This window comes from Myxine glutinosa, chromosome 5 (genome assembly GCF_964187855.1).
Source record: "Myxine glutinosa chromosome 5, kmMyxGlut1.1, whole genome shotgun sequence".
NCBI classification, from domain to species: domain Eukaryota; kingdom Metazoa; phylum Chordata; class Myxini; order Myxiniformes; family Myxinidae; genus Myxine; species Myxine glutinosa.
In genome coordinates, this window is record NC_136265.1 from 93,321,383 (window position 1) to 93,339,150 (window position 17,768).

Consider the following 17,768-nt stretch of genomic DNA (forward strand, 5'->3'; position numbering starts at 1 on the left):
AGAAAAGAAAAACCTTAAAAAAACAGAACAGTTGCCTCGCACCAAGTTGGCTGTGCAGGGTAAGTATTTTATGAATACCATCTAGTTTCTCAAAGCAATTAAATAATAACGTCCTGTTTTTTTTCTTCTTAACATCAGACTTCATCATCAAACTGCTCAAATCAAAATGTATAGACATTCATTGACAGAAACCTTCATGGGGATGGTTCTTGAGGAAAGAAGCTTCAGCATCATTTGGTTCGGGTCGATCCAGGTGAACATCAATGTCGTGCTCAGTTTTCACTTCCGCTTTCACAAATAAATCTGGAAAAGTAACTTTTATCAAATGCAGGCAGTTTTGTGTCACATGCATGCTGTTTTCATACTCTTAAAATAGATTTAAAAAAATATTGCATTAAAATCAATAGAAATCATTTTAAAAAAAATTTGACGTGAAATCTTTCTTGGAGAGAAAAATAAAACATTTCCCTCAGGAATGACGTCATGTGAAAACATTATATCATCAAATCATTATGTTCTGTATAAACTGCCTCGATGTTATGAGATGCTTCCGACCTGACCACATCTTCAGTGGAATTTCACCACCACCCAAAATCCTCAACAACAAACAACAACAATAACAACAACATGCATTTTAAGGCCATTTTACCTGCCAGAGCAGGAGATAGCCTTGCCAGTTAGGACTAGCCCATGACAATCTTCTCCATTTTGCCCAATTTTCTGCATCTCTCCTTGTTGACCCCCTTGCCCGCATTTCTTCTTCCACCATCTTTAGCCAAGTCTTTCTCGGTCTTCCCCGTCCTCTACTTCCTTCCACATTCATTTCCATCACTCTTCTCAACCAGTCACTTTCATCCTTCCTCAACACATGACCAAACCATCTCAACCTGTTCCTCTTCACAGCATCAATCACATGCTCTATTCCCATCATCTTTCGCAATTCATCATTTGTCTCCCCCTCTCTCAACGATACTCCGCACATCCACCGAACCATTCACATTTCCACCCTTTCCAGCCTTCGTTGCTGCTCTTCGTTCATTACCCATGTCTCGCTCCCATAAATCACAACACTTCTCACACATGCAGCAAACACCTTTCCCTTCAGCTTCAACGACAGTCCCCTGCTCATCAGCACGCCACTCAGTTCCTGAAACTTCTTCCATGCACATCTCACTCCAGCAATCGTTGCCGAGTCTGATCCACCTTCTCCATTCAGCATGTCTCCGAGGCAGCAAAATGTTTTCACACCTTCCAGCTTCACGCCATCTTCAAGATCCAACTCAACATTTACTCCATCTGCAGCTCCCTCTGTGCACACCTTACATTTGAATGTAGCTGCCACACTGGTTAATGACCCTCTCAAATCACAACATTTTTGATGAACCCACTCAGCGCACATTGTACATTGAATGGAGTTCACTCCGACACCCCTCCTGCACACAGCATGTAGCCACTTCCCAGTTCTTTCCACCTCACCACATGCTTTACCACTTTCCATCACCTTCGTCTTTCCGATATTCACCTTCAGACCTTTTGTGTCCAAACATTCCTTCCACTTGTTCATCTTCTCCTTCAGTCCATCCATACTTTCTGCAATCAACACCAGATCATCTGCATACAACAACTCCCACTGTAAACCCTCCTTTACGTTCTGAGCCAGCACCTCCATCACAGCTATGAATAGTAGTGGACTTCGTACCGACCCTTGATGCACTCCCACCTTCACCTCAAACCCACCACTATTCCCGTCCTTTGTCCTTACAGCTTTGCGCGCTCTTTTGTACATTGCCATCACTACTCTGATCAACCATTCCTCCACTCCTAACTTCCTCAAAGCCCATGTCAATACTTCGCGTGGAACCCTATCGAATGCCTTCTCCAGATCAACAAACCCAGGGAAACAACTTCTTCCTCTTCTCCATGTACTTCTCCTGCAACTGCCTCACAATAAAGAGTGTGTCTGTCGTTCCTCTTCCTGGCATAAATCCAAACTGCATTTAGTCGATCTTCACCTTCTTCCTTATCCTCCTCTCCAACACCCTTTCCAATACCTTCATTCCATGCTCCAATAACTTTATCGCTCGGTACGAGCCACACTCCAGAGGGTCACCTTTCCCCTTGTATAGAGGGACGAGGGTACTCAGTTCCCAATCCACTGGAATGTGACCTTCTTTCACCACCAGATTACAGATCTCTGCCATTCTCTTCACACCCCAACTTCCTGCTGCCTTCAACATATCTCCCACAACTCCCGTTGGCCCTCCCGCTTTTCTACTCTTCATTGCTTTTATCGCTTCCTCAACTTCCTTCTCAGTTATCTTCTCTGCCGGTCCTAAAACTGGGTTACTCTCGATGTTGCCATCCCATTCATTCTCTGTATTCAACATCATTTCCATATATCTTTTCCATCTTCCTTTAATTCCATCTGGGTCCACAACGATTTGTCCCACTTCATCCTTCAAGCAACTCACCCCCATCACATCACACCTCTCTTTCGCTATCTGCTTTGCAATCCTGAATACCGCTCTCTAACTCTCTTCCGAATCCAAGCGTTCTCCGAATATTTTCCGACATGTCTCCTGCGCCTTTGCTACCTCTTTCTTTGCAGCCTTCTTGGCTGCCTTATAACTTTCATGATCTGCTTTTTCTGCTCCCGTACCCTTGGCCTTCTGCCACTCCTTGAACTTCTTCCTCTTCTCGTCAATCCTCTTTCCAACTTCATCATCCCACCACCATGTTTCCGAGTGCCTCGGTGGTCCTTTTGTCCATCCACATACCTCACCAACGGCTCCCAACAGACTATCTTTCATTGACATCCAACCACGTTTAAGCTCAACCACATCACCCTCTACCCGACTCAGCCTCTCTTTTAATGCCTCCCTTACTGTCACCTCTTTCAACCTCCACACCTTCATTCTCAGTTGGTACTTCACCCGCCGAGCTCTCCTCGCACCTTTCACCCTTGTGTCGCAGACAACCAAGTGGTGCTGTGAAACAGCCTCCTCCCCCAGGATCACCTTTTTGTCCCGGAGGTGCCCCCTATCTCGCCTACGCACCATCAGGTAGTCAAGAGTTGTCGTCGACCCACCTGACGTGTATGTAACAAGCTTATTATCCCCTTTCTGGAACTGAGTATTACAAATCAACAAATCAGCTCCATCAGCAAATTCCAAAATCCTTTCACCTTCTCCATTTCTCACACCATATCAGTAACCCCCATGAACTCCCTCAAAACCGTCCATACTCCTTCCCACATGTCCATTTAGGTCTCCTCCTACCACAACAACTTCCTCATCTTCCACGTTTTCCATCAGCTTCTCTATCGCACACCAGAACTTGTACTTCTCTTCATCTCTCCGACCAACCTGCGGAGCATATCCCGAGATGACGTTCACCAAGCGCTTTCCAATCATCATTTTCACCATCATCAACCTATCACTCACTCTAGTCACACTCACCACACTGTCCACAAACTCCTCAGAAAAAAGGACACCAACACCATTCACGCCCTCTGGGCACCCTTGTCACAGAAACTTGTATTTCTGTCCCTGCCTACCCTTCACCATTCTCACAGCACTTCCCTTCCATCTCGTTGGTTTTGGATGGGGGAAGATAAGAGATGGTGGTGAACAGCTGTTTTAAAGACCTGGAGGGTGGAGTGGGATTGAAGAGAGTGAGGGAGTTTGTTCCAAAGGCGGGAGTAAAGAGGAATGAAGGAGTGAAGGTGAGCAGAGAGTCTTGATTTTGGCAGTTTAACCATAAGAGGGTTGCAGGCAGATTTTGTGCGACCTGTCGGAATATTTGGGGGACAGAGCCCAGAGAGAGCTGGGGAGGCAAGGCCAGAGAGGAGTCGATAGAAGGCGGAAAGGCCACCAACCTGCCTGCAGTGAGTGAGTGAAAGGCCCTTGGAGTTAGCTTGATCGCGGGAGATTCCAATGATTCTGAACGCTTTGGTTTCAACAGCGTGAAGACGAGCTAGGTGTGAGGCAGGAGCACCAGCCCAGAGGGGAGATCAGTATTCCATTGAGCTGCGGATGAAAGCCTTGTATGTGGCGAGGAGCTCAGGTGTGCCAAGGAAGGACTTCGCGCGACGGAGGATGCCCAGTCGGCGACTGGCTTTGGAGGCCAGATTTGAAATGTGGTTTTCCCAGGAAAGATCATGGCAGATAGTGAGACCCAAAAGCTTGAGTGACAGAACTTCTTGGAGAGGATTTTTCAGAAAGTGGATGGGAGGGTTGTCCAGTCGGTCTTTTCGGAGAGACATCGTAAGAGTGTGAGATTTGTCAGGATTGAAAGACATGTTCCACTTGTTTGCCCAGTCTGATTTTGTCCAAGTCTGCAGAGAGTGAGGAGGCTGCAGACTGCCGATCTGAGGGATGAGGAATGGAGCGACAGAGAGTAGAGTCATCAGCAAAGAGACAGACAGGATTTTCAAGAGAGTCAGAGAGATCATTGATGAAGACCAGAAAAAGCACAGGGCCCAGAACACTACCTTGGGGAACTCCAGCCTGAACAGGAAAAGGAGATGAAAGGAACCAATTCAGGGCCACACGTTGACTACGTTGAACGTGGGATCGAACGTGGGAATTGACAATGGGATCGTTGAACGTTACAACAGCGTAATCTGGCGGGCAGTTTCCATGCGATTCAAGTCACGTGATCTTTCGGTCAGCCGGTGGGAAATGGTGCTGCCTGACACGTTACATTCTATCCAGTATTTATTGTGCACGGTTACTAACATAACCGCACATGAACGAACGTTCTCCTTTCGTCATCAGAGTTTTAGTAGACACTCGTTACCGACCTGGTTGTCAGAACCAGGACCGGTATTGCTACGTCGATCCATACATCAAAGCAAATATGAGCCGCTCGTGGATGAAGTGAATCTTCGAGACGAATGAGGAGTACGCGCATGTTCGCTTAGCCGATGGTCACGAGACCACCGTGTCAGTTCGTCATCTAGCACCACGTGGGGAGGTCGTGGATAGAATTTGGGAACTTGAGTCGCAGGTAAAGTCACCTGAAGGGATTTCCGAGAGGAGTGCGGTACCGATCAAGGGTTTGCCAGAGATAGTATCCTTGCCGCCCACTCTGCAAAATCTCCAGACAATCGAGGAGATGCCACAAGAGGAGGTAGAGCGTCCTCCACATTCTCCTGAGCCGGAGATCGACCGAACCCGAAGTGATCGGTTTTGTTGACCTCCGAATCATTTAAATATGTGATTTGTTTAGTTAGTGGATATTCTGCTTTGTAGTCGACATCATTCTGGTGTTGTGTTGTTTGACATTTATCGAATGCTAGCAGAAGTACACGGCGTTGCTGGGCGGGGAAGGGGTGGAAGGGGAGGAAGGGGGGGGGGGGTGCGGGGGGGGGAAGAGGAGGAGAGGAGAGGGATAGGGGGGAAGGGGAAGGGAGGAGGGGAGAGTGGGGGAGAGGGGAGGAGAGGGGGAGGGGGGGAGGGGGAGGAGGGAAGAGGAGGAGGATGGGGGGAGGGGGGGAGGGGGGAAAAGGGAGGGGAGGAGGATAGGGGGTTGGGGGAATGGGGGAAAAGGGGAGGGGTGGGGGAGGGGGTTGTGGGGAAGGGGGGGAAGGGGAGAAGGGGAGCAAAGGGGGAGAAGGGGAGGGGAGGGGGGGAGGCAGGAGAGGAAGGGGGTTCATATAAACTGTTGGCCATAAAGATGGAATAAAATATTTTTGACATGATTCCACAGTTTCTTTGGTATTTGACAGTCTACGTGTAAACAAAAGGGTAATTGAGTGATTACATAACGTTTCCCCATTACACAGGTGATATGATAACATTGAAAAAAATGTGTATTACGTCATAATTTTTTTTGTTAGGGACTATAAAAGCCCATGCATGTGATATTCCGTCCCTTTCCCTGATTCAACACTGTGTTTAACGAGGCTGGTTTTTTTCCGAGTTCCTTGTACCGTTTGCAAGAAAAATCGGTAGAGACGTTCCCTGGGCTATGCCTGGTCCAACAGAACCAACAATACGCGAGAGAGTGGAAGCACTGCGGCAGGAGGGCTACAAACAGAGTGATATCGCAGATGTCGTCGGGATATCACAGAGTACAGTCTGTAAGATCCTGAAACGTCAACGTGAGGCGGGGAATGTGCGGCCGCGGAAACCTCCAGGACGTCCAAGATTAACCACGAGACGAGATGATCGCCAACTGTTGAATCTCTGCCGCAGAAACTGGAAAATGCCGACGAGTCGTCTTCGTCGCTTGTGGAGGAGACATCATGGGATCAACGTTTCCCGGTCAACCGGTAATTGGAGATTGCTCCAACATGGTTACCGAGCACGACGGTTGACTAAATGTCCACGCCTGGCTGTTCGCCACAGAGTTGCTCGTCTTCGCTGGGCTAGGGAGCACAGAAGGCTTCATCCTGGACACTGGCGACATGTTGTCTTCACGGACGAGAGCCGCTACATCCTTGACCGTGCAGATGGGAGACAACGAGTTCGTCGATTACCCGGGGAGAACCTTCGTGATGACTGCATCCACGAGACGACTCAAGGTGGTGGCGGCTCAGTGATGATATGTGCCGGCATCCATTATGGAGGGAAAACGCCACTGGTGGTTCCGGACGGAAACGTCAATGCCGTCGTGTACCGGGATATCTTGGAGTACCACTGCCTTCCACATGCAAGAGGAGTGTATGGACACAATTTCCGACTGCAGGACGACAACGCTAGACCGCACAGGGCCGCTGCAGTAAGGGAATTCCTTGAGGCACAGGGCGTGGAGCAGTTGCCATGGCCAGCTTGCTCGCCGGATATGAACCCCATAGAGCATGCATGGGATGCCCGAGGCCGAGCCATTAACGACAGAGATGTTATTCCTCAAACTTTGCAGGAGTTGGCCGACGCTCTGAGGGAAGAATGGGATGCTATGCCTGTTGACGTCGTCAACAAGCTAGTGGACAGCATGCCACGACGTCTGCACGCCCTGATTCGTGCCAGGGGTGGACATACCCGTTATTAGTGACTGGGTAACAACAAGGACTCTACTGTGATGCAAATTGATCCATGAAATCACCCCAAAAAATATTGTCTGGAAAACTGACAGAGAATAAAAAGAAATGTGTCATGATCCTTAATTTACTGTCTATTGTCGTCATTGTCGTTTTAAGCTCAAGACACCAACCGATTAGGACTGATAATTAATAAAAATCACTGTCAAATGTGCGTAAGACAGAATAATAAAGAAAAGTGGTTATATGCACCATAAATGCCAATGGTAATTCAGATTGAAATAATGATGCTATGAAAATGTATTGAAAAAAAAAAATTCCACCTTTATGACCAACAGTGTATATGCTGGTGGGTGAATGTGGCGTTCATCACGTTTTTGAGTTACCTGCAATGCCGATCAAGATGAAGAAGCTGCACTACCAACTTCGTACACTTCTGGAATTGTTTGATTTATTTGTATTCAAATGTCTGGTGATTTTTTTGTATTTATTTATGTGACTGTGTACTTGTATATAACTGTCTGATATTGATCAAAAGGCTTTTCCATCATTCATTGCATTGATAACGATGACGTCATTGGTGCCGTAATTATGACATCATAATTCGACAAGGCCCAACGCTCAGTCTGATCAGTTTTAAATTTATTGAGCATGATCTATGCAACAATTAGATTAGAGAATATAAATTTATGATGTCATTGCTCACGTGGTCTGGCAGCCATATTGGATCCAAGAAAAAAAAAAACCTTAAAAAACAGAACAGTTGCCTCGCACCAAGTTGGCTGCGCAGCGTAAGTATTTTATCAATACCATCTAGTTTCTTAAAGCATTTAAATAATAACGTCATGTTTTGTTTTTTTCTTCACACCAGAGTTCATCATCAAACTGTTCAAATCAAAATATATAGACATTGACAGAAACCTTCATGGGGATGGTGCTTGAGGAAAGGAGCTTTGGCATCAATGGGTTCGCGTCGGTCCAATTGAACATCAATGTCATGCTCAGTTTTCACTTCCACAAATAATGCTGAAAAAATAAAATTTATTAAATGCAGGCACTCTTGTGTCACATGCAGGGCTGTTGCAAAAAAGATAAATATTGCATCAAAATCATGACAAAAAAATTAAAATAATCAAAATTTTCATCAAAACATTAAAATCTTCCTTGGAGAAAATTAAAAAATTTCCATCATGCATAAGAACACCATCATGTGTTGTCTTTGTGCCAAGTATGAACAAAATCGGTCCACACATCTCCGAAATATGGTTGTGGACGGACGGACGAGACCCAATCCATAAACCCCCGTATTGGACAAAGTCCATTGGGGTCTATAATAACAGGTGTCAAATGAAAACCTCAGAATTGATGATTGCACAAATAGAGGATAATAGGATACAACAAGGTAAGTAGTGTATATATACACAAAGAATTAAGTTAAGCACCCCCCCCCGTTTTTTTACAACCTCGCACATTACAAGTTTGTTGTCGTCACAAACAGTGTAATATACCCATGATATTGCTATATTTTCTGGAGAAGTGATATTATGGTCACATAAAAACATAACAATCATGCCGTTTTCAATATTTTATTCTGAATAATTTAAGGTGAAATTTTTTGGGAATTTTAGGCATATTTTCACCTCAATTTAAGTATGGAGCTATAGGTCCATCACGGACAGTGTGGATGACGTTTATGTTTTCTAACGTACAGTCATTGTTCTGAGAAGACCTCTAGCGATCTTTGCGTCAATAACGTGTGTAGGACCCACGTGATCGGATCACTGACTCAACCCTACGTCTCATAGACCCTGTAAGCCGTCGTATGCGTTGCTGTGGCAGGTTGTTCCATTCCCGATGTAATGCACGTTCCAATTCATCCAGATTGGCTATTGGAGGGACCATCTTCGCAATTTGTCGTCCCAACATGTCCCAAACGTGCTCGAGGGGGTTCAGGTCAGGACTGTACGCAGGCCAGGGGATGGTTGTCACAGCACCTTGCTCCATCCGATCACGTGGGTCCTACACACGTTATTGACGCAAAGATCGCTAGAGGTCTTCTCAGAACAATGACTGTACGTTAGAAAACATAAACGTCATCCACACTGTCCGTGATGGACCTATAGCTCCATACTTAAATTGAGGTGAAAATATGCCTAAAATTCCCAAAAAATTTCACCTTAAATTATTCAGAATAAAATATTGAAAACGGCATGATTGTTATGTTTTTATGTGACCATAATATCACTTCTCCAGAAAATATAGCAATATCATGGGTATATTACACTGTTTTGACGACAACAAACTTGTAATGTGCGAGGTTGTAAAAAAACGGGGGGGGTGCTTAACTTAATTCTTTGTGTATATGTTGCTTCTGGGACACTCTCATTTTCCCATTGACTTACATGTTGTTAATTTTCCTCTTAACCTCATTGCCCATTAACACCTCTATTTCTCCCACCCTCATCTTTATGAACCTTTTGTCTATAGTACCTATCCTTAATGTTGTTTATTAGACCACTCAAACACTACAAATATTTGTTTTCCCTTATAGACATATATCCTTCTTCTACATATCATCTGGCAGATAATTATCTTTGACCCACTCAAACATCGACCCATTCACTTTCATGTTAATTTTCCTCTCACCTCTTTACGAACCTTTTAGCCTTTTGACACCTATCCTTAATGTTGTTCATTAGACCACTCAAACAATGATTCCCCTTGGTCTTATGGTACTCTTACTATCAATGATCCCGAGTAGACCACTCAAACATCGACCCTACAAATATTTGTTTATGTGTGGGAAATAATTTAATTCTCTTGCCACTCCCTTCACAATCTAATATATTAACAAAAAAGATGTTTGAGTTTGGTTCTTTATTAAGATATTTTAACTGAGCTAAGATAAAATGGTAAACCTCCCTCAATGTTCTTGTCTGAGCGCCTCCAGTGCCGCCCACTTTTTGGTAAGCTCCGCCCACTTTTTGGTAAGCACCACCCACTTTTTACTAAGCCCCGCCCACTTTTTACTAAGCTCCGCCCACTTTTGGTAAGATCCGCCCACTTTTTGTTCACCCCACCCACTTTATAAACTCTGCCATTGTATCATTTTCAGTTAACTGGAAATACTGGACATAACATAAGACATAACTGGAAATGATAATGGAAATTCCCTGAAAATGATGTAATGTCTTGACTGGAAATGATAATGGAAATTCCCTGAAAATGATGTAAAGACATGCCCAGGGAATTTCCGCAGGAAATGACACCCAGTCCTTATAAAAGGCACCGACCACACAGGCTTTTTCAAACACGCTTTCTGCTTCACTTGAGAATGGACTACTATGCTGAAATGGAATGGGATAACTTTGCTATTCCTTGGAGTCCTACTACCTGTGTAGAACTCAACCTTCAGATTGATGAACTGGACTCGAACCTCTCATCAATGGAGGTAAGTTTGTTTATTTATTTATTTATTTAATTATTTATTTAAATTTTTTTTTTTTTAGATGAGACTCGTGTAAGAGTTAACAAAGTTTATTTGAATATTCATAGAGCTTGATTTATACAAATAAAAATATTGTATTAAATTAATACATTGTTATTTTCTTTCACAGGAAATTGTATCTGAGATACGAAATGAAAATTCTGCTTTTAACACAAGTTGGGATGAAGTTATTTTTTTGTTTGAAGACATTTTGAACAACCAAGACCCCCAGAACGAGTTCTACCTTGATGACCCAGCCAAAGAGTTATACCTTGGAGATCCACAAAATCCTGAAAAAGAGTTTTACCATGATGATACTTGTTGTGAGTTATCAAAACAAAACCCACTGAACAAGTTATACCTTGATGAGCCAGAATACAAGTCATACATTGGAGACCCACAAATTTCTGAAAATTGGGAAAGGGGAGTTCTCCCTGATGGTCCGCAGTTATACTATGTGAGACACATCATAGAAACCCTAAAAAATTGGGCAAGGAGAGTTCTCCCTGATGGTCCGCAGTTATACTATGTGAGACACATCACAGAAACCCTAAAAAATTGGGAAACGGGAATTCTCCCTGATGGTCCGCAGTTATACTATGTGAGACACATCATAGAAACCCTAAAAAATTGGGCAAGGAGAGTTCTCCCTGATGGTCCGCAGTTATACTATATGAGACACATCATAGAAACACTAAAAAATTGGGAAAGGGAAGTTTTCCCTGATGGTCCGCAGTTATACTATGTGAGACTTATCACGGAAACCCCCAATATTTCTGAAAATTGTGGTTCTACCTTGGAGACTTGGAAAGATGGTTATATTTTTGGAGACTTGGAATAGGAGGTTTGTTTTTATGACTCGGAATGTGATACCTATCTTGGAGGCTCAACAGGAATGTGGTTATACCTTGGGAACTTGGAAATTTGGTTTTATTTTGGAGACTCTACCTGTGGGGTCCATCTTGGAGACTCTTTGGATTCTAAAGCAATGAACAATGTTCTTTGTTTAATGACGCTTGATTTAAGCAATATCAAGAAAGTTCGAGGAAGAAAATGCTGGAAAATTCTTTCTTCCCATTTCTACTTCTTTAAACTTGAAAGCCTTGAAAGACAGAATTGGCAGGAAGAGAAAAAAAAAAAAGAAATACGTATTTTTAAAAAAGAAGAAAAAAAAGATTATGTTAGGGTTAGGGTGGGATTTTGAATGTGAGGGTTAGGGATGGGGTTGGGTTAGGGATGGGGTTGGGATTTTGAATGTGAGGGTTAGGGTTGGGGTTGGGTTAGGGATGGGATTGGGTTGGGGATGGGGTTGGGTTAGGGATGGGGTTGGGTTAGGGATGGGGTTGGGTTAGGGATGGGGTTGGGGTTGGGTTAGGGATGGGGTTGGGTTAGGGATGGGGTTGGGTTAGGGATGGGGTTGGGTTAGGGATGGGGTTGGGTTAGGGTTTGTATATTATTATGACTCACTCACACATACACACACACAAAAGTTAAGCCCCAACTGAAAAGTTGAGGGATTCTGTGTTTGGGGTTCACAGATCTCAAGAACGTATCCCCATTGTACACACAAAAGTTAAGCCCCAACTAAAAAGTTGTGGGATTCTGTGTTTGGGGTTCACAAATTTAAAAACGAATCCCCATTACATTTTATTTATTTATTTATTATTTTCAAGGGTATTATCTGCTTACTTGTGTTTTTTGTAATTCTTGCGAGTAAAATGAACCCAAGATTTCTTCTCCATTTAAATCATATAATTTGTAGGTCCAAGGGACTGTATCCATTACATCAATGATTTTAAATAATTCACGAGTCCATTTTTGTGTATAACCTTTCTCAAAATGACTTTTCCATTTGTATATTCTTTCAATATCACCAACTTTAAACTTGGGCTTTCTCAAATTAATCTCCTTTTCATATTCTAATTTTGTAAATGTTTCCGATGGTTTTGATTTTGTTGATGAATGAACTGTATTATTGTAATTATCTACAATATCCTGAATTAAATACACCCATTTTTGAGAACCGAGTTGTGTGAATTTTTTATATTGTCTCTCTTTCAAAGTACGATTAAAACGCTCAATAACAACTGCTTTTCCTTCATTAAAGGTGCTGTATAATTTAATACCCTCCCCCTTAAGAAATTTCATAAATATTTTGTTATAGAACTCTGTTCCCTCATCAGTCCATAACTTCTTTGGTTTCCTTTTATTCCTATCAAATATTAGCTTAAAGGCTAACATTAAAGTATTACCTTTCTTGTTTTTCAAAGGAACAACCCAGGCAAATCTACTCCTCAAATCAATAACGGTTAAAGCATACCTGTATCCCTTATCATTATTTAGTTCGATTAAATCAGCGGACCATATGTGGTCGGTGTATTTAGAATAAACTTTCTTTCTTTTAAACTTTGTGATTATAGGTTTATGTAATTCTTTAGCCAAAAGCTCCTCAGTCTTGATGACATCATTAGAGCCTAATAGTTTTTTGAGGAATAACCAAGACCAAGTTTCAATTTAGCACTTATCATTTTTTTTTACAATAAACCTATCAACTTTCTCTCTCAACATAGGATTTCGTATCAAAGAAATTATACAACATTTCTCTGTCTGCTTCATGTTTTTCATCCAATGTAGTGGTATTCCCATAAGCAATATCATGCTTCATACACACTTCATCAACCTTATTTTTTGGTTTAGACCAAGGTTTAGGATTGTTAGCCTCATCTAATCTTTTATCCAAGTTTGTTCCGGGACCACAGAGAATACCCTGGAAGGTGTAATTCCCCCGGAATTCCAGTTGTTGTAAATTTACTTCCTGACAGAAACTTTTGTGGGTCTCCTCCACTTTTAGGAGAGATGAATTGGCACTTTTTAGAGCCACACACTTGACATATTCCTTTTTGATAAACTCTATTATTTTTAGCTTTAACATAAGATATTTTTAGATTTAGTTTTCTTTTTACATTTGAGACAATAACTCATATTTATTTATCAGAAAAAGTCCGACAGAGTATCAAAACCTTTTTGGTTTTCAACATATACATTTCTATCTTAATTTTTAAAACATAAAGAATCCTTCGGAATGCCTTCACTCTCTCCTCCATTTATTTACAAATAAAAACCAACTAAAGTCAATAGCATCATCAACCACATAATCTTTGTCTTCTTCATGTAAATCTCCTCGCTGAACTCATCTCAACCATTTTTAAAATCATTATCTTAGTAAGAGTCGTTAATTCTTTATTATCCTCTTCGGTGCGTTGATTGATTTATTTGCTGTAATACACTCAATCTTTTCCGAATCTCACTGATTTCCGTTTTTTAATATTTTTCCTCCCTCTCTCTTTGCTCTCTTTCCTCCCTCTCCTCCTTCTCCCTTTCCTCCTTCTCCTTTTTCTCTCTTTCCTCCTTCTCCTTTTTCTCCCTCTCCTCCTTCTCCTTTTTCTCCCTTTCCTCCTTCTCCCTTTCCTCCTTCTCTTCTTCAACTCCTTCCTCATCCCTTGCTACCCTTGAGCTTGAGCCCCAAAGAATCTTATACATATACTCATCTGGATTTTGAGATATTCTTGTATCTATAATTATTTTTCTCATAATAGGATACCAATAAGATTTGTTGACGATTTCTAAAAGAGTTTTATATTTCATAACTTTGAGAAGTTCATTTTTATTTAATATTTTAATCAAGTCTCTATTTGTGGGTTTAGCAATATCAGTATAAGGCCAGTTTTTAATGACAAAATTTCCATGCATATGCTCCAAATCATAAGGTATGTAATACCGAGCACCCTTTTCTTGTAGGTATCCATGAATACAAAAATTATAATTCTCTTGTAGTCTTTTTCCTGCCATTTATGTATCAGAAATATATGTGAGATTAATATTATGACAGGTAATACCACCCCATCTTCCCACTACCAAATCGGTTTGTATTCCTTGGCTTTCTATCCTTATCTCATTACCTTCCTTCTTTGTCATACTAACCATCGCTATACTATCATATATTTTTCTTTTCTTAAAATCATGTATTTGTTGTTTACTAATTGTACTTCCACATAAATCCTTATCCTCGCCAAGTGGATAATATTCTTCTTTACGAGACTGATTCAAATCATGTAGGTCTTCTAAGTTTATTGAAAAATAAAAATTATACCCTAAATCAGGCATATCATACCCCCATTTATTAATTCGCATATTAACTATATGTCCTTCTTTATAAAATTCAATTGTAAGCAGGTAGTTAAATTCAATGAGGAAAGGTGTATGGTCAGTATAACCAGGTGTTGTGGTTGTAAATTTTACTTGTTTAACAAAACGTGGTTTTCTTTAAAAATATACATTGTGATAAATCACTGAATCTAATTAAGTCATTCGCATCTGTAGGGTTTGGATAATTGATTCATTTATAAGTATTCTTCATATTAATATTTTTACTTATACTATATTTTTGTCATTCAGCCTGTGCCTTTGTATAATAATTTGATAAATCAATATCCTGAGAGGATTTTCCAAAGATAGAACCATCTTTTCCAACATGTCATTTATATTAGATTAAAAATGATATCATAAATTTTTTTATTATTGTTGAGTTGAAATAATACATATAAACAGAATTGACCACAACATTTAGAATTAATTTCTTGAACTTGAAATGTTTGATAAACACCATTCTGTAAGAATTGTATTACTTCAACAGGTGGTGGCATACCATAACTATCAAAATAATATTTATCCTGACTATTATGAATACAAACCCAATGAGAACCATTCTGTGTGTCTAAATTCACAATAATATTCTTTGTATTCTTATTTATATGTATTAATTCATCTCTCATACAAATAACCGCATTATCAATTTTTTGTATTTTACAATACTTAGCTAGTTCTATATTTGACGTTGTATTCTTTCCAAATTGTTTAAACCATTTATCCATTTATTTATGAGAAAGATACAATCCATTACCCCGTTTAGTTAGTTTAACACCCGCTTGAGCGATAGAGGAAAGCATATCTCCAACCAACAATCTAGCTTTATCAGGTAGACTTTCAAGTTTTTGAGCAAAATCTACAATTACACCACTTCCACTAATTTGTTTCTCCAACTCCTTGTTATGTCTTTCCAATTCTTTTTGAGCTTTTAGTTGTGCCTTCCTTTCGTTAGCAGTTTTTACCGCTGCTGAAATACCACCAGTCAATGCTCCCGCCGCACTTAAACCAGCAAATAAAGGAATTAGAAACAGGAGAAATCCTCCTCTTGACTCGTCTATTGAATATTTCTTTAACATAGGTTTTGTCATTTTAATTTTAAGCGAACCAGTATCATTTAGTGTTTTTACTTGTGTGTGTGTGAGTAAAACATCAATTCTTACAGCTCCTTTTCTTTGAATTGTATTAACATTAATAATACAAGGCTTTTGATTTTGAATACAAGATGTTAATTTATTAAGATTGATTTGCTTAACATATACCCCTACCATTTATTTATGAGAAAAAATCTATGTGATATTAATCAGAACACCATTATCTGTATTAATCTGTAATTCTGTTTCTTCCAAAAGCAAACAATATGCATTAACCTCTTCACTCTCCCCTTTCAATGTATAGAGAAGTATCCACTCTATTAGACTTTATAGTTTCTTTTTGAGAACTCAGGTCAATTGCGTAGATCGTATAAAGTTTTTGAAACGCAACCATATCCAAAATAGGGTCATTATTACCGTTGCTTTCACACACCTTTTGGTAAGACTTGTAGGCTTCCGCATAATCATTTTTTTCCCAATCAATTTCCAATCTATCTTGTGGATAAAATGTGCCATCAAGAGAAACCCTAAGTTGTTTCACCTTAGCATTATCACTCAGCGCATTATTCTTATCAGTACCTTCATCTCCATCTGGTTTCTTAAAAATGAGCCATAGGTATCGTGGCTTTCCTTGAAGAACACCTAAATTCCAAGTGTAGGTAGTGTGTTCCAGTTTAACGTGTTGACATCTTCTTTTAAGGTATGATACATTAAGTGGTTTCTTTGAGTTAAGTCTTCTATTTAACATCTCTTCTGTTTTAAGATTAGGAGTATATTCACTAATATACCAACACAAATCATTAACTAGAATCCGGGCACTCGGTAGAGCGCATACCTTCGCCGCAGCTACTGTTCTGTACTTGGCATGGGAGTGTATGCGATGTGAAACTTTATGTGAAATGCGATCGATTTTTAAAAATCAGAATTTGAGCAAATCTGTTTCATTCGTCTGTTAATATGCCTCCCCGATTGACAAATCTGCAATTTGAATTTCATTTGAGGTTGAAATGATTGCGGGAGATCGCGTTATAGTGATGACGTCTTGGATGGACATCCTCTTCTTCAGTCGCTCATAACTTTGAGTGAAATACGATCGAGTTTAAAATAGTCAGAATTTGAGCAAATCTGTTTCATTCGTTTGTTAATATGCCTCATCTCTTGACAAATCTGCAATTATAATTTTTTTTGAGGTTGAAATGATCGCGGGAGATTGCGTTATAGTGATGACGTCCTGGATGGACATCTTCTTCTTCAGTCGCGCATAACTTTGAGTGAAATACGATCGAGTTAAAAATAGTCAGAATTTGAGCAAATCTGTTTCATTCGTTTGTTAATATGCCTCATCTATTGTCAAATCTGCAATTATAATTTTTTTTGAGGTTGAAATGATCGCGGGAGATCGCGTTATAGTGATGACGTCCTGGATGGACATCTTCTTCTTCAGTCGCTCATAACTTTGAGTGAAATACGATCGAGTTAAAAATAGTCAGAATTTGAGCAAATCTGTTTCCCAAAATCTAATCAAATGTGTCCTGTATAATAACCAATCATCCCACCAAATTTCATGCAATTCGGTTGAATACTTTTTCAGTTATGCGATTAACATACACACACACAGACATACAAATAAATACACAGCGATCAAAACATAACCTTCCGCTTTTGCGAAGGTAATAACAAATTTATTATTATCACCAAAAGCATTTTGAGCCCCAAAAAGCAGTCTATTTACATTATCATTCCTTTGTAGTTGAAATCTAATTTTAAGCCCATACAAAACTTTATCATAATCACAAAATCCAAATATACCTTTAAGAGGTACTGCTACGGTAAAACTATTCTCTGCTTTTGTTTCATCATAAGACATTGACTTCCTTTGACTATAACCAGGGTCTGCGTTTGTACCCGTTGACATATCAGGAATAAAACCTTCAACAGCTCCCTTACCCATTCTATCACTAAACGAATATAGTGTAAATTTCATCATTTCAGATGTAGC

The 17,768-nt window shown here is 40.5% G+C and overlaps 1 protein-coding gene across 1 annotated transcript in view; it reads right to left on the reverse strand.

The window, feature by feature from the left end:
- LOC137427331 (uncharacterized) overlaps window positions 1-17,768 on the reverse strand; it is a 131,864-nt gene that overhangs the window by 23,789 nt on the left and 90,307 nt on the right. The window contains exons 7-8 of the mRNA XM_078777114.1: window positions 7,907-8,011; window positions 193-303 (exon numbers count right to left, since the gene is read on the reverse strand). Coding sequence (XP_078633240.1) covers window positions 193-303; window positions 7,907-8,011 — 216 coding nt within the window. The remainder of the gene's footprint in view (window positions 1-192; window positions 304-7,906; window positions 8,012-17,768) is intronic.